At 45.0% G+C, this 22,431-nt stretch overlaps 1 protein-coding gene and 1 long non-coding RNA gene across 4 annotated transcripts in view; one reads left to right on the top strand and one right to left on the bottom strand.

Annotated features, from left to right (window-relative positions):
* Positions 1 to 1,471: 1,471 nt before the first annotated feature.
* MARVELD2 (MARVEL domain containing 2) lies at positions 1,472 to 22,307 on the bottom strand. 3 transcript variants are annotated; one of them, XM_072826704.1, is made up of 9 exons: positions 22,204 to 22,305; positions 19,693 to 19,744; positions 19,430 to 19,540; positions 17,431 to 18,579; positions 14,074 to 14,109; positions 7,977 to 8,125; positions 7,544 to 7,715; positions 4,068 to 4,118; positions 1,472 to 3,248 (listed from the first exon to the last, which is right to left on the bottom strand). In XM_072826704.1, the coding sequence occupies exons 4-9, from the start codon at positions 18,562 to 18,564 to the stop codon at positions 3,126 to 3,128; spliced, it is 1,665 nt and encodes a 554-aa protein (XP_072682805.1). In that variant the 5' UTR covers positions 18,565 to 18,579; positions 19,430 to 19,540; positions 19,693 to 19,744; positions 22,204 to 22,305; the 3' UTR covers positions 1,472 to 3,125. The 3 variants fall into 3 exon arrangements, with proteins under 3 accessions (XP_072682805.1, XP_072682806.1, XP_072682807.1); XM_072826705.1 differs by having other exon boundaries at positions 19,389 to 19,744; positions 22,204 to 22,307; XM_072826706.1 differs by lacking the exon at positions 14,074 to 14,109 and having other exon boundaries at positions 19,430 to 19,744; positions 22,204 to 22,307.
* The window catches only part of LOC140633743 (uncharacterized), a 29,737-nt gene continuing 15,465 nt past the window's right edge, over positions 8,160 to 22,431 (top strand). Inside the window, exon 1 of the long non-coding RNA XR_012031338.1 lies at positions 8,160 to 8,309. This is a non-coding gene — a long non-coding RNA (uncharacterized lncRNA). The remainder of the gene's footprint in view (positions 8,310 to 22,431) is intronic.

The raw sequence follows: 22,431 nt of genomic DNA, 5'->3' as shown, positions 1-22,431 counted from the left end.
CATGATCCTGGGGTCCTAAGATCGAGCCCCACATCAGGTTCCTTGCCTAGGAGGGGAACCTGCTTCTCCCTCTCCCTCTCCCTCCTCCCCCTCTGCTCCTGCTGGTGGGCTCTCTCACTCACTGTCTCTCAAATAAAATCCTAAAAAAAAAAAAAAAAAGAACATTTAAAGTATTAAAGTAGACAATTTAAAAATGATTATATGTATCGTAAAAAGCCCAGAAAGTTATATTCCCAACAGTATATCCCACCAGGGAGTTGAATTGATAGTAGTGGGACTTTATTTATTTTTAAATAAATCCTCAACATGGGGCTTGAACTCACGACCCTGAGATCAAGAGTCCTATGCTCTACTGACTGTGCCAGCTGGGTGCCCCAAAAGTGGTGGGACTTCTTTATTTTCTAAGCTTTTCTACTTACTAGCTTTTTTTCTTTCCCTTAAAATTTTTTTCTACAATAGTTTTTTTTTTTTTTTTAAGGTGCAAATCAGAAAAAAAATTCCAGATTCTTCCTATGTTGCCTACCTTTTGAACATTGGCGCATCTCAACATCAGGTTGAATACACAAACCATTTCTAGAAATGCACATAACCAAAGCGGGTGCTTCATCGCCAAGCCGTGCTCTTCTCACACAGATCCCCCTGGACAATAGCCTCAGGTTCTCTGTGTCACCAGCTCCTGTATCTTCAGTGCTAGAACGGCATCTGGCCAACAAAAGCATTTGGCACCTAACTGGCAAAGGAATGCGTGAAGAATACGTACTTCTCTTCCTTCTAAATTTTATGTATATTGACACATTCTCATATTAAGTTTAAAGTCAGGATACATGTTAAAGTCATATGCAAGAAAGAAAAATGTACAGGGATATTATCTTTGCTTCTGGATCTCACAACATGCTAATGGTGGCTGTTGGGTTGGGTTGTATCCTCCCCCGCAAAAAAAGTTCTAACCTCTGGCACATTAAGAATGTTACTTGGAAATAAGGTGTTTCTAGGAGTGATTAGTTAAGATGAGGTCATTGGACAGAAGGTAGGTGGGTAACCCAATATGACTGCTGTCCTTAAGAGGAGACAGCCATGTGAAGACAGAGACACAGGGAAAAGGCAACGTGAACGTGGAGGACTGGGGCGATAAACACACAAGTCAAGGAACGTCAAAGATTGCCAGCAAAGTAACTTCCATAAGGTTTGAGAGGGCTTGGCTCTGCTGACACCTTGATTTCAGACTTCTGCCCCAAGAACCATGAGACAATACGTGTCTGTTGTTGTAAGCCTCTCGGCTTGCGGTACACAGTGGCCTTGGCTTTGAATTTTTGCAAATAATGGGGGAGGAGGAAATCATCACCTGAACATCATGACCTACAGGTTTCCGATGACTTTCAGTTTGTTTTCTGATAATGGGGAATATTTTCCAGAACATGCCCAGTCAACATAGGAATGCTAGAAAAACAAACAATAAAGGGTACGCAGAAAAAACAAGTCGTCGAAATTTTAATATGCCCAGGTACTGACATGAAAAAATTTAAAAAGTTACAACATTAGTTTTCAAAGATTAACGCTTACAATTATAGTAGAATCAAGCTTCACAAAGTTAAACTTCTTTAACACTTCATTTCTATACGAACCTAACTCTTTAGAATCTATCAAAATGGCATTATTTCATGGTTTTGGGTTTTTTCTTTTTCCCCTTTTTAAAAAGTATTGGTGTGCTTAAGTGAAATGTTAACATGCGGCCCTAACATATAAAAAAGAAAGTGAAGCTGTTTCAGTTAAGGGGCTTCTAGAGGGGCCTTGCACTTTCTTAGGGGTCACCTCTCAAGACACTTAGGGCTGTAAGCTTACTCTGAGAGCCGCTGCATTAAAATATCAACAATAAACACTAAATGAGATTTCAGTGATAAAGAAAAACTAGGAAGTCCATTCAATATCCAACACTTCTTAGGCCTCTGGCTTTTCCAACTGCTTCTCTTTGGTTTCATTGCTTTAGAAAATTATTTAAACAGTAATTGTTCAGATGGCAGCTATGTTATACTTTTGTGCCTAGGAATCTGTCCGCAAGGTAGATGCCGCCGAATAGGATCCATTAACAACGACGTTTTAAAAACATTTTTTAAGGTAGTCCATTGTTCGTACTAATAGAAACAAAACACTTCTTGCAGATAAAGCGTCGCAGCCAAGATAATGCTTGGGAAGGTGAAGCATTACAATACATCAAAAGGACATTCTAAGTAAATGTAGGATTACGGAGTCTCAGCCAACAGGGGCAGGAGAGGCAACAGTGGTCACACAATCCCTGTCCTGGACGTGGACAGGAACGGCCAGGCTGTGGGGTCGGGGGACCTCTGTGATACTGACCTCAGTGGGCCCAGGACCACAGGGAAGCATCCACCTCTGGCAACAGGTGATAAGAGTTCTCGATCGCAGAAAAAGAAATCCATGAGACACATGGGCCTCCTGGGTAGCTGCTGGAGCTTGCTCATTAAGAACCCTTCCTTGGCAGTTTGTTCAAGTGACGATCGCTTCTGCAGTCTGCACCCTCTGATGGACTGTGTATAATGTACTGGGGTCTCCACTCAGTGCTTTCCAGACAGGACTCATTTCACCCTCAGAACAACCCTCTCCAAGGTAGGTACTCCTCTTAGGTCCATTTTTACAGAAAATAGGCACAGAGAGATGAGGTAACTTGCCTGAGATCATAAGACTTGAAAATGTTGATCTCGGATTCAAAGCCCTTTCAAGAGAAGGCAGGACACCTTGGCTTGGAAGAGAAATGTGTTCTAGAGAAATCCCAGGAGCCTGCCCGAGTTAAAGATGAAAAAAAGCAGCACCAGAAGTGATACGCTGTGTGCTCATCATGCTGTGAGGATGTGATCTCTAAACAAATTTTAATAGGATAGATATAAAACGTACACAGATGTAGCATTTCTTCCATCCTGAGTAAAGGCCCTCGGTAAATACGAATTTGTTTTGAAATGTCTGAAGTGAAATCGTACAAACATGGCATGATATACCAGCTAAATCAACTAGAAGCCGATGCAGGAAGCACTTGCTTCTCAGCACAGACTGGCACGAAAAGGACAGTAAATAAATATTAAGCTTAATATTAAAAAAGTGGTTTCAAATAAGGTTTAAGAATAACCTTGTACATTCCAATTCATTACTTTATCATATTCTTGGATTCTTTGCTTTATGTGAGAAAGTTTATTCTTCAGATAATCACAGCGTTCTTTTTTTTCCAGAAACGTGGGATCCTGGAAAAGAAACACAGCCATTATTTTAGACTCTAGTTTCCTCAGTGAAGAACCTAGAAAATGTAGATTATCATCCAGAAACTGACCCTTCATAGCAGATTTTCTACAACAGGTTTGAAAATCTTCCTAATAACAGTTATGCTCTCTGCATTGTTAAAGTAGATTTTATTTTTTAGAAAACTTTTAGTTTCACAGCAAAGTTGAGTAGGAAATACAGAGAGCTGAGACAACTTTAACCTTCAGTACTTTAAAATATATTAAAAGCAAATAATACATACGGAAAAGATGAATAAAAGCTCTCTCCAGCCTCTACTGACCTATGCAATTAAGGATGGAGTAAAAAACATAAAATAATTTTTTTTGAAGGAAGTGGCAGTGAAAAGTTCTATATTGGTGCTCCTTTCTCTAGGTTGCTAGAAACCAGGTTATAACAGAATGTGTTCAGGACAGAGAGGAGAAGAAAAAGCATTCAGGAGCCACTCCTATTCTCTAGTATGTAGCATCTGAAGAAATACTAAAAACAAACGACTTTAGCTGAAAGACTCTAAGGTTTGTCAGCTGACATCACTGTATCTGGAGAGGAACATACTTTGAAAAGAAAATGATTTTTTTAAAAAGATTGTATTTATTCATTCATTAGAGATGTAGAGGGGGGAGTACAGAGACAACAGGCAGAGGGAGAAGCAGGCTCCATGCAGAGAGCCCGATGTGGGACTTTGTGGGACTTGATCCCGGGTCTCCAGGATCAGGCCCTGGGCCGAAGGGAGGCACTAAACTGCTGAGCCACCCAGGGATCCCGAAGAAAATGGTTTTACTCACATTCTTTTTTTTCTTAAACTCTTCATGGATTCTTGAAATTCTCTCATGTTCCTAAAAATAACATATTGTAGATACTTGAATTAAGACACTTGCTTTTACACAGATTGTCTCCTAGTATCTCAGCGTACACTGGGAATTAAAACAGGGAATAATTTGTATTGAAGACTATAATGAAAATATTCATGCACTAGAATTCGATGAACTGGATGACGATTAGGGGGCTTACTACCCGCCACGCACTGGGATCTAGGGGTGAACAAGAGAGAAGGACCCGCCCGCGTGAAACCTGAACTGAATCCCAGGGCCACTGCTTGCCACTTGTCTGACGCTCAAGCCTTTTATCCTAAGACTCCGTTTCCTTACTGAGGTGGAAATAATAACCCCAAGTGCTTCATAAAGTGGTGAGAAGGTTCACATATTTGAAATGGTCCTCGTACAGTCCTTGGTATGTCATAACCACATTACACACGGGGATTAAACGGTTGAGACTATTCGACTTTCAAAAAATAACTAGTAAGGTTCCTTCTAAGTTTTACGGTACATATGAGATTTATTAATGGATTGAACAGTCTATCCAAAGGGAGCAGATTACTAGAGCAAGGCCCTCATTTATCCAAGGAAACTTGTGCGCTCGAGTTGTCGGACACTATAATAAATAAAATATAAAATATAATATTTTTAGTTCTACAAGCCTACCCTGAGAACATTTCTCATCACCCACCCAACATTCTTTTTGCAATATATTTTAGTTCTTCAAAGCCTCCTGCGTGAGCTTCATTGTGCTTTGATCTCGATGCCAGCATCAAGAATGACCCTGCTCATTCAGTTGTCACCTGTATGAAGAGGCCCTTAACTGGGAGTGGGCGGGCTGCCTGGGGCCAGGGGGTGCTGTGATGGAGACGCAGGCAGAGGTAAGGGCGGCAAAACTTTTCCTAGAGTCTGTCAGAGAAACTGAATTTAAGACAGCGAGGAGAAAAAAAAAAAAAGACAGCGAGGACCAGAGAGATGATTTTAAGCAATATTCCTATTTTATAGGCTTAGGAAAGTCATGCGGTAAACTTTTCAAGGGCACACAACCAGGTTTGTGAGAGAACTTGTGCCTCCACACCAGCCCGCTGTGCTGAACACCTTCCTGAGGCCCCGTTAGGAAATGAATGGGCCTTGCCAGCTGCAGCGGATGCCTGATGAGAAGTTGGCTTTCGTGATATAGTCACTATCTCCACTTTAGAGACGTACGTGATGAGACTCTGAGACTCGCTGTGGCCCTCGCGTTTGGCTACTTAGGTACTTACCATGCTGTGTGCAAACCAGAGGAAACGACGGTTGTTGATGCTGTATAGAAATATTGTGGGAGGACCCAGTCTCAGCCCCTCTCTAATGGGGACCCTGGCAGTCCTCAAAGACAGACCCGCATGCCCGAGACCTTGTCTACTACACAGAGCCCACAAACCAGAGCCCCGTGGGCTAGGCTCAAACTACATGGCACGATTGGATTGCTCCATGACATGTCTGTTAAGCAGCTTGCTCTCCCCAGCATGGGCCCAACCGGTTTCCTACAGCCTTGCTCAATCCTTCCTGCACTCCTCTGAGGGCCTATAAATTTGGGGGACCTTTTTGGACCTGTGGACCTTACTGACCCTTCAAATGGTACTAAGCAACCCTTGACCTGCAATATTTGCTGGATTTCTCCTGCTTCCTGGTACTGGCGTCTCATAGACAAAACCGTTCCTTTGCTCCAAGATTGGGAAAATGCTACTAGTCTAGGTATTTTCGCTTAGAGAACTTTGTAATTTATTTATTTATTTTTAAAGGATTTTATTTATTTATTCATGAGAATACACACACAGAGAGAGGCAGAGACACAGGCAGAGGGAGAAGCAGGCTCTATGCACAGAGCCCGACGTGGGATTCGATCCCGGGTCTCCAAGATCATGCCCTGGGCTGAAAGCAGCGCTAAACCACTGAGCCACCTGGGCTGCCTGAGAACTTTGTAATTTTTTAATTAATTTTTTAAAAATTTTTATTTATTTATGATAGTCACAGAGAGAGAGAGAGAGAGAGGCAGAGACACAGGCAGAGGGAGAAGCAGGCTCCATGCACCGGGAGCCCGACGTGGGACTCGATCCCGGGTCTCCAGGATCGCGCCGTGGGCCAAAGGCAGGCGCTAAACTGCTGCGCCACCCAGGGATCCCGAGAACTTTGTAATTTAAAGTGATTTAAATGTACACTGAAGGGACACCTGGGTGGCTCAGTGGTTGAGCGTCTGCCTTTGGCTCAGAGCGTGACCCCAGGGTCCTGGGTTCAAGTCCACATTGGGCTCCCCACGGGGAGCCTGCTTCTCTGCCTGTGTCTCTGCCTCTCTCTGTGTCTCTCATGAATAAATAAAATATTTCAAATAAATAAATAAATAAATGGGTGAATTTTATGGTATGTGAACTGTGTCTCAGTAAAAAAACGTACATCTGATAAAAAAAAAAAATGCCGCTGATTATCAGGGCATTCCTCATTTCAGAAATCTTAAGATGAGAAACCCCCCACCAACTCCAGAACGGGACAGAAAGGGAGGGAGCCCCTGGTTTCCTCTGCCACCATGTCGGCGACCAGTCTGGTTGGGCCCAGCAGCTCAGATCTATGATCCATCCTCACGTACCATGCGCTCTTTGGATCTGGGGCAGTGACCACTTGGCCATCACTTAGCCCTGGACAATGCAGAGAAGGCATGACCACTGGATGCTCCCCCCTTTGTGGATAAATCTCTCTTGACTGATCTTAGTTTAAGCGTGCCATCGGTCTCCTTGGGGACCCTGATAGACTCAGTATGCATCTGAGGCAAACTCATAGTTTACTTAAATAAGAAAATAGGGGATCCCTGGGTGGCTCAGGGGTTGAGCGTCTGCCTTTGGTCCAGGGCATGACTCCAGGGTCCTGGGTTTGAGTCCCAGATCGGGCTCCCTGCATGGAGTCTGCTTCTCTTTCATCTTGTGTCTCTGCCTCTCTCTCTCTCTGTGTCTCTCATGAATAAATAAATAAAATCTTTAAAAAAATAAAAAGAAAACAATTGTTTTATGACTATTTAAACTATTTAATAATTGAGGGTAAAGGGACGCCTGGGTAGCTCAGCGGTTTGGCACCTGCCTTTGGCTCAGGGCGTGATCCTGGAGTCCTGGGATCAAGTCCCACATCGGGCTCCCTGCAGGGGGCCTGCTTCTCCCTCTGCCTGTGTCTCTGCCTCTCTTTCTCTGTGTCTCTCATGAATAAATAAAATCTTATAAAATAATAATAATAATTGAGGGTAAAAGACAGGAAACTACATAATGTGAATCGTAATCCTGACTCGTGTGCCCCTGAGGATCTCAAATAACTTTCCTAGACAGACAGCAAAGGCACAGGGTTCGTGTGGCCTCCCTGCCACCCATGGGAAGGTCAGATTCGATCCTTCCTCTGGCGGCTCCCCCCAGGTGGCTGCAGGCACTGACCTGTTGGTTTTCTGAACAACGCGGCAATCTGCTCATCACCGCATCCAGCTCATCAAACTTCCTCAGGACCGCCTGGACTTCGGCAGAGAGCTCTTTGTACTCCGAGAACTGGTCTTGGAACACAGCCTTATAGCGCTCCCGATCATCTTCTGTCTGAATCACAGGGTATTTTCTGAGTGGGGGCGAGAAAAGTTAACCAACGTTGTAACTTTTTCACTGAAAACAGGCTGAACCAGCAACAAGCTTAGCTTGCTCCTCCCTGGCCACGCAGTAGTATCTTCAGTTCAATATATTACCTCCTGGGCAACAGACAACTGTTTATATAGAAATGATTTTAAGCAGAGGGCATGGCCTTAGAGACCAACAGGAAGATGAAACGCCCATGTGGGGGTGTTTCTCTCTTTCTACCTCGAAGAAGGGTTTGGACACTCACGCCACATAGTCGGGCATCACAATGGGTTTAGGGATGTGGCCGGGAGGGATGTGCCCACTCAGGAATTCAGGTTTCATTTTTGTTGGTCTCAGTTCCTTGAAGTTAACCTCTTGGTCTCTCTGTCTGTCACCGGTGATGGCCACTTCACACTACAATTTGGGAGAAAAAGAGGATTTATTTGTAAACAGAGGCAGAGGGAGAAGGGGAAAAAAAGACCCACGAATTTATTCTTAGACGAAAACAGTGGGAAGAAGGTGGAAGCCACGATTAGTATTTCACTTGCGAAACGCATGCTTTATGGTCACAAAGCTGTTCTGAATGCCTTCGTGGCAGGTAAGGGGGACCACCTGACAGGTAAACAGCTGTGTGTGTGTCACATGCGGGTGATGAAATGTTAAATGTGGGGTCTTACACACTTTATTTAGGATTTATACCCCCAACTAGCTATAAGATAATACAAAACGTAGTTCAAAATTAGAAATTCAGGGGGATCCCTGGGTGGCTCAGCAGTTTAGTGCCTGCCTTTGGCCCAGGGCGTGATCCTGGAGTCCCGGGATGGAGTCCCATGTCGGGTTCCCTGCGTGGAGCCTGCTTCTCCCTCTGCCTGTGTCTCTGCCTTTCTGTCTTTCATGAATGAATAATAAAATCTTTTTAAAAAAATAGAAATTCAGGGGAAAGAGTGGAACAAGGCTCCTTAAGTGGAAAGAGGGAAAAAAAGGGTCCTGGGGAGCTGCATATGCACCAACCCCACGGAGTCCCCAAGTAGGTCGGAAAGGGAGGCAAGTTACACTGTTCTCACTGCCTGAGAAAGGAAAGCAAGCCAACCCGGAGGAAAGGCAGTGGAGGCCTTTCAGTTCTCCAAGAGTCCTGAACCTGTGGTGCCCTGATTGAAGTCTCCCCGATTGCCCAACGGGAAAGTTCCTTGAGGTCTTTTTGGTAAAAAATGGTACATTCAAGGGGTGCCTATGGGGTTCAGTTGGTTAAGCATCTGCCTTTAGCTCAGGTCACGATCACTGGGTCCTGAGATGGAGCCCGAGTCGGCTTCTCCATCTCCCTGTGCTGCTTCCCCCTGCTTGTGCGTGCGCGCTCTCTCTCTCACTCTCAAATAAAATAAAATAAAAAAATCTGTTTTAAAAAATGGTACATTCAAAACAGGAGAAATAGCACAAGATGAAAAGGCCCGGAGAGGAAGTTGTGGGCCACTGGCCTCCAAGTGCTAAAATACCGACGGACAGGAAGCAGGAGTGTCAACACCCAGGGGAACCCAGTCTGGAAAGGGCAGGCTGATACGCATGTGCAGCTTTGGGGAAAGGCTGTTCAGGGACCCCAATGGGCAGGGCCCAGAACACCAACCACACCGGTGAGGCTGGTGGAAGCCGGGACAGGGGTTTCCATTTTACGCTGGAAGCAGTAAGATTCAGAGAGGTTAAGTAAATTTTCTAGGGCCTCACAGCCAGGAAGTGGAAAAGCCATGGTTAAAACCCAGAACTTCGGGGCTCCTGGGTGGCTGGCTCAGTTGGTTAAGTGTCCGCCTTCAGCTCAGGTCATGACCCTGGGAGCTTGGGATCGAGTCTGGCATCTAGCTCCCTCCTCAGTGGGGAGCCCACTTCTCCCTCCCTCTGCACCCCCCACTCCCTGCTGCCTCGTGCTCTCCCTCTCAAATAAAATAAAATCTTTAACAGTAAAATAAAATGAGGGGAGCCTCTTCTTGGCTTCAATAAATGGATTTCTATTTCAAGGCATCCCTCTTTAGCTTCTAAATATTTAACAATCCACCTGCCACACAGCTGGTGGAGGGAGCCACTAGGGAGCAAGCCAACCCTCTTGAGTTTGGCAGCAGCCCCAGGTGTCAAGCTCAGATTTCTGGGTCAAAATCATAAACTCTGCCCAGGTAAAATTTTTTTCCCCTAGGTAAAGTTTTTCAAGCAGGAACTCTTCATCTTCTTTACTTGCCCAGCCCTGATTCTAAGATTCACTTTTTAATACAAAAAGGCACTGGGTGTTATTCTCTATGTTAGTAAATTGAACACCAATAAAAAAAAAAATAAAAATAAATAAATAAATAAATAAATAAATAAATAAATAAATAAATAAAAAGGGAGCTTTAAGAAGTCAGATGATTTTCACCGGGACTATTTTATCTGCTTTAAATTTTTCTGTTTTTGTGCTCTTAAGATTTTTCTCCACTGTATTTGGGTGAAATATCACCGATCATCAGTTCAGAAATCCTCACTGAGGAAAAAAAAAAAAAAAAGATCTGAAAGTACAGATAAGACAAAAGAATCAAAACCTCTTTAGGCTCTTCCTGGAAGGCTGCACTAGGCTCCAGCCCTGGGACGCGCCCCTCTCAAACAGTATTCCCGACTACAAACACACAGCCCCAGGTTTCACGGGACCTTTCTTTGCTTCTAGCGAAAACGAGTCTTGTCAGCAGGTATCAAGGAAACCTCAAGGGGGGTAAGAGAGAGTAATTAAGCACCAGGCTAAGTAATGGTATGGTTATAATTACTAAGCTTTTCAAATTAGAAAAAGAAAAAACAAACACGCTGAGGAGGGCGGTTGGGGGTTGGGCAAAATGGGTGAAAGTGAGTGGCGGGGGGGGGGGGGGGGGGTCCCCTTCCAGTGAACTTATTTAAGTCACAGGGATAAAAAGCCCAGCGTAAGGAATGTAGTCCGTGTAAGAGTTGTGTGGGGACGGATGGCAGCTACAGCCGCAGTGAGCACGGCATAAACGTCTAGAGAAGTCGAATCACCATGTTGTACGCCTGAAACTCACTTGTCACGCCTTGATTTGTCTGTCAACTTTTAGAAAGTCTTGTGAATAGGTGATAGCATAATCTGATGTCAGGGTTAGCAAGTCAGAGTGCTAGCATGAGGAAGCAGGTTTCATATCATCCTCAGGGACTGTCTTCTAAAGTCCTTTTCAGCTGGGTATTTTCCACGCAATCAGCATTATTTTAGGACTCTCACCGGGCTGCCATGCAGCCATGACGGTCATTCCCAGCCAGGGTGGGTTCACGGGTTTCCAGGTCAGTCCCTCTGAGAGGCAGGAGTTACTGAAGGGTTAAGGCAGTAGTACTGGCAACAGGGAATGAGTATTGGCCAGCATCTGACCAAGCCATTCCCATGATGACTCCCAACTGGGAGGAGGGCTCTCTTCATTTGGTCAACTTCACCTAGGTCTTTGTACTAATACTGGAAGGCAGCCATAGAGTAAATTAAGGAAGCTGCGCTTAAATCTCAAAGGGTTAGTATTATTAATGCTTTAAACATATGCTCTACCTTGCTTGTCAATTTTATTTGAAGTTGTTTATTAATTTAAATCGTTAAAAACTTAAAAAATTTTTGAAAAGGTAATATATACATACACCTGACATATAATTTGAAAGGCCAATAGGGTATATGATGAAAAGTTAAGTCTCCTTCTCCCCTGGCTTCCCACAGTTAGGTGGTGGCCCTCCTAAAGGCAGCTGCTTTCTTACTGTCTGTTGGCCTATCTACCTGTTATATAATAGTTTAAAAGTGAGCATCCGTTTAGCTTACTCTGATATTGAGTACCACTGAGTTACAACAAGCCTAACTGAAATGCACATCCTGACAGCAATAATATATAAATATCAAAAATTAACGCACAAGGGAATCAGGAAGTTAAAACAAAGTACAATAAGATCAAAGAAAAAGCCACAGGCACATAGTAATACCACTGTAACCATAGGAACAATATGCATAGTGCACTGGCGTGTAGCTCTAGGTCCATATTGCCTTGGGATAGAGGAAGTCCTCAGTCTTCTGTAGACCACCCGAGCCCAGCCTCATTTATCCCATCCTTGGTTAGTCAAGGCTGCTCAAGTATCATGATTTCTAAAGATTTATGGATCTCGGCAAGGCTCCACTGCAAACTGCAATTCAGATAACCTAAGTGTCAGAAGTAATTTAAGGCAACTGACCCATTAAAAACTCTGGCTAATTACAGTTCCCAAAAGGGATGCCTGGGAGGCTCAGTGGTTGAGCATCTGCTTTCGGCTCAGGGCGTGATCCCTGGGTCCTGGGATCGAGTCCCGCATCGGGTTCCCTGCATGAGACTGCTTCTCCCTCTGCCTGTGTCTCTGCCTCTCTCTCTCTCTCTGTGTGTCTCTCATGAATAAATAAATAAATCTTTAAAACAAAATTACAATTCCCAAAAGATGCTCTGACAATTAAAAATGCTGAGTTTGAGACATTATCATCAATAAATTGATTTCCCCAGGAAATAGCAGGGAACATAAATCTTTTATTTTATTTTATTTTTTTGAGAAACAAGTTTAGTTTTGTAGTTCTTGCTTACTCTCTATTCCACACATACACACACAGACACTTTGTCTATGGTTTTCTTTTCCACTAGATTTGTAAACTCCCAGGAAATGGAGATGATGCACCACATAGTATTCATATCACTAGCCCACCATCTAATTGGGACATAGCTTGTTCAAGGAATGAATGTCGACACAGATGTATTCACCACAATCCCTTGGACAAAGTGTCATCTGTCCACTCCAGAAATCCCTCACTTTACTGTGAACCAAACATTTTCATATAATATTTGTGCTGGAGAATAAAGTTGAAAACAAAAAAAAACCACCTATAAAAGGTATTTTCAAAATGTACGCACTTAAAGGACTTTATAAACAAGCAATCCAGGGATGCCTGGGTGGCTCAGCAGTTGGGCGTCTGCCTTTGGCTCAGGGCATGACCCCGGGGTCCTGGGATCGAGTCCCACATCGGGCTCCCTGCAGGGAGCCTGCTTCTCCCTCTGCCTGTGTCTCTGCCCCTCTGTGTGCCTCTCATGAATAAATAAATAAAATCTTAAAAAAACAAAAACAAAAAACGAGCAATTCAATAAAAAAATGGACTGGATACAAAAAAGTTAACAGGGAAGGAAAAGCCAACATAATACATGAAAAATGCTCAATCTCACTCCTTATAAGAAAAATGCACATTATAACTACCTTAGATATTATCGTTTTTCACCTATGAGGCAACCTGGCAGTCAAAACAAGCGTACACATTCATACAATGCAATACTATTTAGCTATAAAAAGAGAATCCAGTTCTTTATGTACCAGTAAGGAAACAGCTTAGAAACATAGTGTTACGAAAGAAAATATAAGGGCCATATCCATGTGTATGAGGTACTAGCATCTGTGTGTGCATGCATATATTTACACGTATGGGTAATATGAACGTACATCTGAAAGGAACCACAAGGCCCTGATGACACCAGTTCCTTCCAGTCGGGAGAGCTGTAAAGCTGAGGAACTGGCATGAGAGAAGACTTCGGACTAGAGACCCTTTGAATTCTAAACCAAGTAAACGCACTCCCTTTCCAAAGAAAAAGTTCCAAAGGCTGGATTCTCAACCTCTTACTTAGAAATAACGCCCAATATTTTAAAAAATGGACTTTTCAATGAGGTGAAATTTTGATTAAGATATATTAGGCATTTACATATACATAAATAATTGTAACGACAGCATCTCATGTAATCCTCTCAACAGACATGTGAGGTAGGGATTTATTGCTATTATTCCGACTTGACAAGAAATCAAGGCAAGGAAAGTGAGATACCTTGACCACTGCTGTGCTGTTAGTCAATTCTGGAATAGGAATTTTCTTCCTGCCACAACAGAATTTGGCATCATCTGGAAGTGAGCTGAGAAGGACGGCAAAGGACAGCAAAGGACAGCAAAGGACAGCAAAGAACTTTTAAAAAGGCTATGGAAAGTTCGAGAGAATCAGTTCTTCAGTTAAAAAAAATTAAGTATTAAATATAAAGAGAGCCAATTGCTCATGTGCATAATCTTTTTAACCCAGAGAATGAAAAGAAGCTACAAGAAGTATAAGAACTTACGGTCTTGCCCAATATACATTGTGTTTATGTCTAATTTGATCCTTTCACAATGAGAAAAAAAGCTCAAAGTTGAACTCAACATTCAGTTCGAGACTCAGTGTAACAGATTCGCTTTCAGAGACATAGTGAGGATCTGCTCCACAGGTCAACAGACCGGGGAGAAAGTATTTAGCAAATCTAGACATCAAATATAATGCGATCCTTATTCTTACCGTTTTCCTTTTTGATGGCAATGATGGTTCACTTACCTAGAACAAAAAAAAAAAAAAAAAAGAGTTAAAATGATTTTCTCAGAGGGTATGGGGCTGGTTGGAAATATTTTCATCCATTTGCATTTAAAGCCCAGTTGCCATTTCACAGACGTTGCTTCTCTACTTGACAGACGCTACTCCTCTGGATCCCGGTGTCGTCCAAGGGGCTACCAGACGTGGAGGGTGGGGGTTCACTCTAACTCCCTGCCAGGCGGGAACACACAGCACAGCTGGAATCACACACAGGACAGGGACTGACTACCAGGCAAATCGCGTTGAATCAGCTGGAGGCCACATTTATTCTTGGCTCCTATTACCTTGTGTAATTAGTTTGAAACAGTCATAGTCATAAAGTTAATAGGGGAAAAAAACCCTACAGGCCGTTATAAGTTCTCACTTTTAAGAAGTCACAGCAACACAGAGACTGGCACAAGCTCCCACGTGAGAGGTAACTCAAGTCTTTTTTTTTTTTTTTTAAGATTTTATTTATTTATTCATGAGAGACACAGAGAGAGAGAGAGAGAGAGGCAGAAACAGGCAGAGGGAGAAGCAGCCCCCATGCAGTGAGCCTGATGCGGGACTCGATCCTGGAACCCCGAGGTCACGCCCTGAACCAAAGGCTCAACGACTGAGCACCCCCAGGCGTCCCAAAATTTTAAATTCTTTATTTTGTGTATGCAGAGGTGAGTTTAAGAAATAGGCTTAATGTGCTGCGATGAATTTTTAGAAATAACTTGATTCTATGTGGAGTTCTACTGGGATTAATATATTTTGTGACAAGAGAGCATGGATCACGTTGAAACAATGTTGAGGTTCTTCCTATAACACATTAAAGTATCTTTCATACAACCAGGAAAGTTTTTCCTTGTTATGCATAAGATTCATGCAAAAGATTAGACACAAAATGTATAGGTCAGTGAGTAAATAAATAGGTTACTGAGTGAATAAAGACAGGATTTCATTTTTATCTACAGGTTTGCCTATATATATATATATATATATATATATATATATATATAAAATTTATAATTATACAGTATGTAGGAAATCTTTGAAAAGCACAAAAAGAAAAACGCACACAATATATTGACTTAAAATTAAGAAAAAATTAATAAGATATTTTTGGTAATATAGAAATTTCTGATACAGGGGCCCCTAGGTGGCTCAGTGGTTAAGCACATCTGCCTTTGGCTCAGGGTGTGATCCTGGGGTCCTGAGGTCGAGTCCCCCATCAGGCTCCCTGCAGGGAGCCTGCTTCTCCCTCTGCCAGTATCTCTGTCTCTCTCTGTCTCCGTGAATAAAATCTTAAAAAAAAAAAAAAAAAGAAAGAAAGAAATTACTGCTACACACTCCTCCTTAGAAGAAAACAAAACATTAACTTATTTCAGGGTATAATGAAGCTAAAAGAACACACTCTTAACATTTTTGCTACTCTTCAAATAAAATAATTTTATTATATGTGCTGCCGAAGCGAGCACTCAAATAAAATAATTTTAAATATGGCTTTTGTAGAATCTGATCCTCCAGGTATTATTATTATTATTATTATTACTAATTATTATTATTTCTCCTATTTAATTAGTTAAATCCAGAAATAAAAACAAGTGCCAGGCTCCCATTCTAATTTGGGTACACTCATCTTCCCCCAACCCCCAAATAAGAATAAAACATCCAAATGCCTGGGCAAGTGTTCACAGTGCATGTTCACTGCAACTCAGCCCTCAACACTTAAAAAAAAAAGAAAAGGGGATCCCTGGGTGGCTCAGCGGTTTGGCGCCTGCCTTTGGCGTAGGACAGGATCCTGGAGTCCCGGGATCGAGTCCCGTGTTGGCTCCCTGCGTGGAGCCTCCTTCTCCCTCAGCCTGTGTCTCTGCCTCTCTCTCTCTCTCTGTCTATCATGAATGGATAAATAAAATCTTAAAAAAAAAAAAAAGAAAAAGAAAAAATGTGGATCCCTGTATTCTTCTTAATTTTAGTCACCGAAAGAGAGCGGCACTCATCGTAACCTGTAAATGAACACTTTCCTCCGATAACTGAAAAGGTTTTTTTTTTTTAATTTATTTTTAATTAACCTTTGCTGCACTCAAGCATCCACGCTGTCTTCAACCTTTTGCTTCCACGAGGACACGTTTACTGTACTGAAAACGGTATTATTCTCCGATGCAGAAATCGGGTAGCCGTTTTGCTCCCCTTGGGCATCGCGGCGGCAATGGTGCAGCCAATGAACCATAGATCGGATTACACATCTGGGACCTGCCTGGGGTGTCAACGACAAGTGACATGGCAGTGGCATGGGCCGTCCCACGGAAAGCAGGTTGGATACGGGGAGCTAGGAGTTTCGAATTTCAGATCGTATAAAATAAAAATTAAAATTAAAATTAAAATTAAAAAGAAAAAAGAAAAGAAAAATGAGGGGATCCCTGGGTGGCTCAGCAGTTTGGCGCCTACCTTTGGCCCAGGGCGTGATCCTGGAGACCCGGAATCGAGTCCCATGTTGGGCTCCCTGTGTGGAGCCTGCTTCTCCCTCTGCCTGTGTCTCTGCCTCTCTCTCTGTATCTCTCATGAATAAATAAATAAAATCTTTAAAAAAAATTAAAAATGATAAAATAAATAAAATAACAAATAAATAAAATAAAGTAAAATAAAATAAAGTAAAATAAGACAAATAAAATAAAGTACAATAAAACATAAAATAAAGTAAAATAAAATAAATGAAATAAAATAAAATAAAGTAAAATACATAAAATAAAATAAAACAAATAAAATAAAGTAAAATAAAGGAAATGAAATAAATAAAATAAAAGTAAAATAAAGCAAATAAAATAAAATAAAGTAAAATAAAACAAATAAAATGAAATAAAATAAAAAACAAAGTAAAATAAAGCAAATAAAATAAATAAAATAAAGTAAAATAAAACAAATAAAATAAATAAAATAAAAAAAACAAATAAAGTAAAATAAAGTAAAATAAAGCAAATAAAATAAAATAAATAAAAAACAAATAAAACAAAAATAAAAAAAATATAAAAAAAAAATAAAAATAAAAAAATAAATGAAATAAAATAAAGCAAATAAAATAAAATAAATGTAATAAAGTAAAATAAAGCAAATAAAATAAAGTAAAATAAAACAAAATATATGAAATAAAGTAAAATAAAATAAAATTAAAACAAAACAAAATAAAAATAAATTAATAAACAAATAAAATAAATAAAACGAAATAAAATAACACAAGGGCTTTTATAAACACCTTGTCTTGAGGACGAGGCGTTTCGCGGGAGCGGCCCACCGGGAAAGGGAAGGGCCCGCAGGTCTCACCTCCCGCGGCTCCAGGTACTGCCTGTGCCTCCGGGCCACCTCGTGCCTCCACAGCTTCAGGCAAACCAAGGCTCCGATGAGGTAGACGATGGTGATGCCGAAGAGGAAGATGAGGGCGGCGACCTGGCCCCCCTCGACCCGGCAGAGCAGCGCGTTCATGGGCGTGTTGAACAGCGGGTAGGAGCACAGGCCCCCGCGGTTGGTGTCGTTGACGTACACGATGGCCGCGGCCATGTACAGGATAAACAGGGCGACGTTAAGGGCGAACTCCGTGAGGGGCCACCAGCTGGAGTCCAGGAGGATGGCCCGGTAGTAGGTGGTCATGCCGAGCACCAGCACGCCGACCGTGCTGACCCAGGCCAGGCCGGCGACCACGAGCACGAAGGGGGTCCTGGGGCCCCCGTAGTAGTAGCCGCCGCCCAGGCCGCCCAGGCCGCCCGCGCCGCCCAGGCCGTAGGGCTGCCCGTAGCCCACCAGGTTGTACCACTCGCTGTCCTTGTACAGGTAGGCCGTGACGCAGGCGAACACGCCGGCGCCCAGCAGCAGCTCCAGCACGCCCAGCACGCGCAGCAGGCCGGCCCACGACTTCATGAAGGAGTACCTCAGGCGCAAGTCCTCCTCCCGCTCGCTGCTCGAGCGCGCGCGGCCGCCCGGCCAACTGCAGGCGTCGGGGGCCCAGGCGGCCTCGGCGTCGCCGGCGTCTCCGTGGGACGCCCCGCGAGGGCCCGGCGGGGACGGGGAGCCGCGGCCGGGCCGCCGGGCGGGCCTCGCAGGAGAGGCCGGCGGGGAGCACTCCACTCCGTCCGAGATGTACCCGACGTCAGACCCCGCCCTGCCCCACCGCGGGGCCGCCTTCCCTCTGAAGAAGTTCTTCCAGGACTCCGGGACGAAGCGCCTCACGGGCTTGAGATCCGGGGCGATGGCCGGCTCCTCCGTGTCACTTGAGTAGAAGTCTGGGCCGAAGGGCGGCTGTAACGGGAGAGGGGGCGGCGGCAAGGGATCGGCGCTCACCGCCAGCTCGCTGTCGCCGAGCGTCCGCAGGGTACCTGTGGGGCCGTCGCCGGACGGGGACTCCCTTGGGACGCCATCGTAGTGCCTGTCCCGACTCCTGGACCTTCCATCATCCGATGACATTGGTGACCTTTACACCTGTGGCCGAGATTAAAGTCATCGCTCATGCCCAGTGAGTCATTCTTTCAGGTAGGCTTGGTTTTATTCATTTTTTTTAAGATTTTATTTATTTATTCACAAGAGATACACAGAGAGAGAGAGAGATTGACAGAAAGGCAGAGGGAGAAGCAGGCTCCATGCAGGGAGGCGGAGGTGGGACTCGATCCTGGGACCCTGGGGTCACGACCTGGGCCAAAGGTGGCACTAAACCATTAAGCCCCCCAGGGATCCCCTTGATTTTATTCACTTAATGGCAGACGACCATATTTAGGGAACCAGTATGATCATGTCTGATTGTGTCGAGACATGTAAAAATGAGAACATAAACTATTTTAAACATACCTCACATAGGAGCCAGGGATATCATCATTGTTCTCTATGATTTTAAGGGCAGTCAAAATTAAGATCTTAGTTCTGTTTTTTTTAAGATTTTATTTATTCATGAGAGACACAGAGAGAGAGAGAGAGAGAGAGAGAGAGGCAGAGACACAGGCAGTGAGAGAAGCAGGCTCCACGCAGGGAGCCCAATGTGGGACTCGATCCCTGGTCTCCAGGATCACACCCGGGGCTGAAGGCAGGCACTAAACTGCTGAGCCACCCAGGGATCCCCAAGATCTTAGTTCTGAGTGAAAACATTGATAAGTCTAATTTACCTGTGAGCCCTATGAACAACAAAGGGCAGAAACCATACAAGAAGCTGAATTTTAATAATGCAGGATCCCAAGACACCCCCAAGCAGAATCCTTTCCCGAAACATCGAAATCAAAATATTTAATAGTTGAGCATACCAGAGTCTGATGGGTCAGCAAATACTCTTCATTCCCCTCACCTCAAATCCTGCTCTGGAATGGCCCGGGAGACGCGGTCCGTTACACACAGGGATTGAAGCCCTTTTTTCTGAAGTCAGGAAAGTCCGTTTAGGGGAGTTGTGGCTTCCCCTCTAAAATATGAATACTTGATATTAGATTTAAAAAACTGAATTGTGAGAGGGGGAAAAAAATCACTGAAGGTTAAGATTCCACAAAAGTACAACACAGAGCCACCATGTACATCACGTGTGGAAATCTTTATAGAGCAGTCACCCAAAGGCACCTTGTTGCTGCACGGCGACACTCAAAAGTATCTCAGAGGGGCTTTGATCCACCTAAAAAATAAAGCAGAGACGGGATGAGCACTGGGTGTTATGCTATATGTTGGCAAATCGAACTCCAGTAAAAAAAAAAATATACAAAAAAACCCACATCTTGTTTTTCAAAAAAATTTAAAAAGTGCTTTAAGCAATAAAAAATAAAAAATAAAGCAGAGAAAAAGCACTTTTCCTACACCTGTTGATTTCCTTCACAAAACCAGCCACTTTCTGTCGACAAAAAGAAGGACACTCTTCGCTAATGTAAACGAGGTTTAAGGCACAATGAATTTCTCTCTCACGTTGCTTAGAAGCGAGCACTTACTGAAAACGCACTGGGCACGTAGCACTGTACTTGGCACCATGAAGGTCTCAAAGTTTAACTGGAGCATCTCACCTTTGTGGTGTTGAACCGCTTAGAAATTCCTAAGGCTTTGGTTTTTTTGTTTGTTTGCTTTTTTTTTTTTTTTTTAACTGAGAGAGAGAGAGAGAGAGCAGAAGGAGAGGGAGGGGGAGAGAGAGAATCTTAAGCAGGCTCCACGCCCGATGTGGGGCTCGGATCTCACAACTCTGAGATCATGACCAGCTCGAGTGCCCCACTAAGGCTTTGTTTCACATTGTAAGATGGGAACCTATCACTCAACGAATATTTACCAAACACCTGCCATTACACCAGACGTCCTAAAAGTGCATCCATGAACAAAACCAACGGAAATTCCTGCACTCATGGGACTTAAATCTCAATGGGGGATGGAGGGAGGATTCCAGATAACAGATAAGGGAAATGAAATACACCGACTGGACGGTAAGGAACAAAGAATGCTGATTAAGAAAAGCACTTTGCCGGCAGGGTTTATACAATTTTAAATAGAATGACCTGGGACGTCTTCATAGAGAACGTGACGTCTGAATGTAGAAATGAAGGGGGGAAGGAGGAGGCCAGGCAGGCATCAGGGGAAGTGATCCAGGCAGATGGAAAAGCTAGTGCAAACGCCTTGCAGCAGGAGTGCCTGGCAAGTTCAAGACCTATGAAGCCCTGCAGGCCAGGGGGAGAGCAGAGAGAGAGAGGGTAATTGGCAGAATTAAGTCCACCTGAATTATTAGGGCCTCGAAAACAAATGGGAAGGGTTTTGGCTTTTGCTGGGAGTGAGAGAAGTCAACAGCGCGTTCTGAGTAGAGCAGTGACACGATGTGACGTGTTTTAGCAGGATCAGTCTGGATGCTATGTCCACAGCATACTCCGGGAGACAAGGGGCCAAGAGGCCTCTGACTTGGTCCAGTGGACCATGGTGGTAGCAATGGAGATAGAAAGAATTCGGGTTTTTTTTTTTTAACGCAGGGGATTAGAAAGGTTTAATTATAGAAAATTTCAATCAGGGGATCCCTGGGTGGCGCAGCAGTTTGGCGCCTACCTTTGGCCCAGGGCGTGATCCTGGAGACCCGGGATCGAATCCCACGTGAGACTCCCGGTGCATGGGGTCTGCTTCTCCCTCTGCCTGTGTCTCTGCCTCTCTCTCTCTCTCTCTGTATGACTATCATAAATAGGTAAATAAATAATTGAAATACGGTTTTGCTATGAAAAGTCGAACCAAAAACACAGAAGTAAGGTGAGCAAGTCTTACAGACGTCAACCTGTTTGACGCACATGCGTCTAAAGGAGATCCCATCGCTTACTTCCCCACACCAGTAAAAAAAAAAAAAAAAAAGAGTGCTCCGGGCTCTAATGGATTCACCTTATCTTCACCTGTGCAGAGTGGCGCATCTGGATTAGAACACCTTATCGAGGTTTAAGGGAGAAAAATGATTTTTAAATAAAAAGCAGAAAGTCAATGTGAAGAATCATGGAATAACAAAAGACGTGCTCTTCGACGGGGCGGCCACCCCGCCCTCACCGCGGCCGTCGGGGCGGGCACCGGGGACCGGGCTGCCCTCCTCGGGGACGCCGGGCTCGGAGCCGGAGCCGGAGGCCGCACGGACCCAGGGGCGGGTTAGCGCGCCGTGAGGCTCCGCAGGGCCCAGGGCAGCGGGAGGCCCCGGGGGTGCTCACGGCCCAGGCGCGATCGGCAGGACCCTGGGGTCCGCGCGTCCCACACACCAGCCCCTTTGCAGAGCCGACGGGACGCCCCAAAGCGAACGGAACTGAGTCGGCGCGCAGGCCGGGATCCCAGGACCCCAGCGCCGGGATCTCCGCCCCGTGCACCTGCCCGCGGCGCACCTGCCCCGGCGCCGGGCTCCCCCCCCCGCCCCTCGCACCTGCCCCCAGCGCCGGGCTCCCCCACCCCCGCGCACCCGCCCGCGTTCCTCGGCGAAGGCGGGCTGCGGGAGCCCCTGCGCGTCGGCCCCGCTCCCCCGGGCCTCCCCTCTGACCGGCCTCGGCCGCAGGCTACGGCGGGGCGGAGGGACGAGCGCCGCGGGCCTCTGGTCCCCACCCGCGCACCTGTGGGGGCCGCCGGGCCCCTCCCCCCGGGTCCACTCACCTGCGCGGCCGCCGGGAGGAGCGCGCACGCCGCCCGCCGCACGGAAACCGGGCTCCGCTCCCGGGGCGGGGCCGAGGCCAGGGCGCCCCGCCCGGCTTTGTCAGCCGGACTCCCGCTCGCTCGCGGCCCGGAGGGGCGGGCCCGCCCCGCACCTCGCTGCGGCGGCGCCGGGCCCAGCTCCGCCCGCCGAGGCGCCGCCCACGCACCCCGGAAAGGCCCGGACAGGTG

This window comes from Canis lupus, chromosome 5, assembly GCF_048164855.1.
Source record: "Canis lupus baileyi chromosome 5, mCanLup2.hap1, whole genome shotgun sequence".
Taxonomy (NCBI): Eukaryota; Metazoa; Chordata; class Mammalia; order Carnivora; family Canidae; genus Canis; species Canis lupus.
Note: the sequence above shows the minus strand (reverse complement) of the source record. Positions and strands in the feature narration are given on the sequence as shown.

Coding starts and splice junctions, on each gene's coding strand:
- MARVELD2 (XM_072826705.1), bottom strand. CDS start 18,564: ATGTCATCGGATGATGGAAGGTCCAGGAGTCGGGACAGGCACTACGAT. Junction 14,110..17,430: donor AGTACCTGGAGCCGCGGGAG/GTGAGACCTGCG, acceptor TTTTTGTTCTAG/GTAAGTGAACCATCATTGCC. Junction 4,119..7,543: donor GTTGTTCAGAAAACCAACAG/GTCAGTGCCTGC, acceptor TGTTATTTTTAG/GAACATGAGAGAATTTCAAG.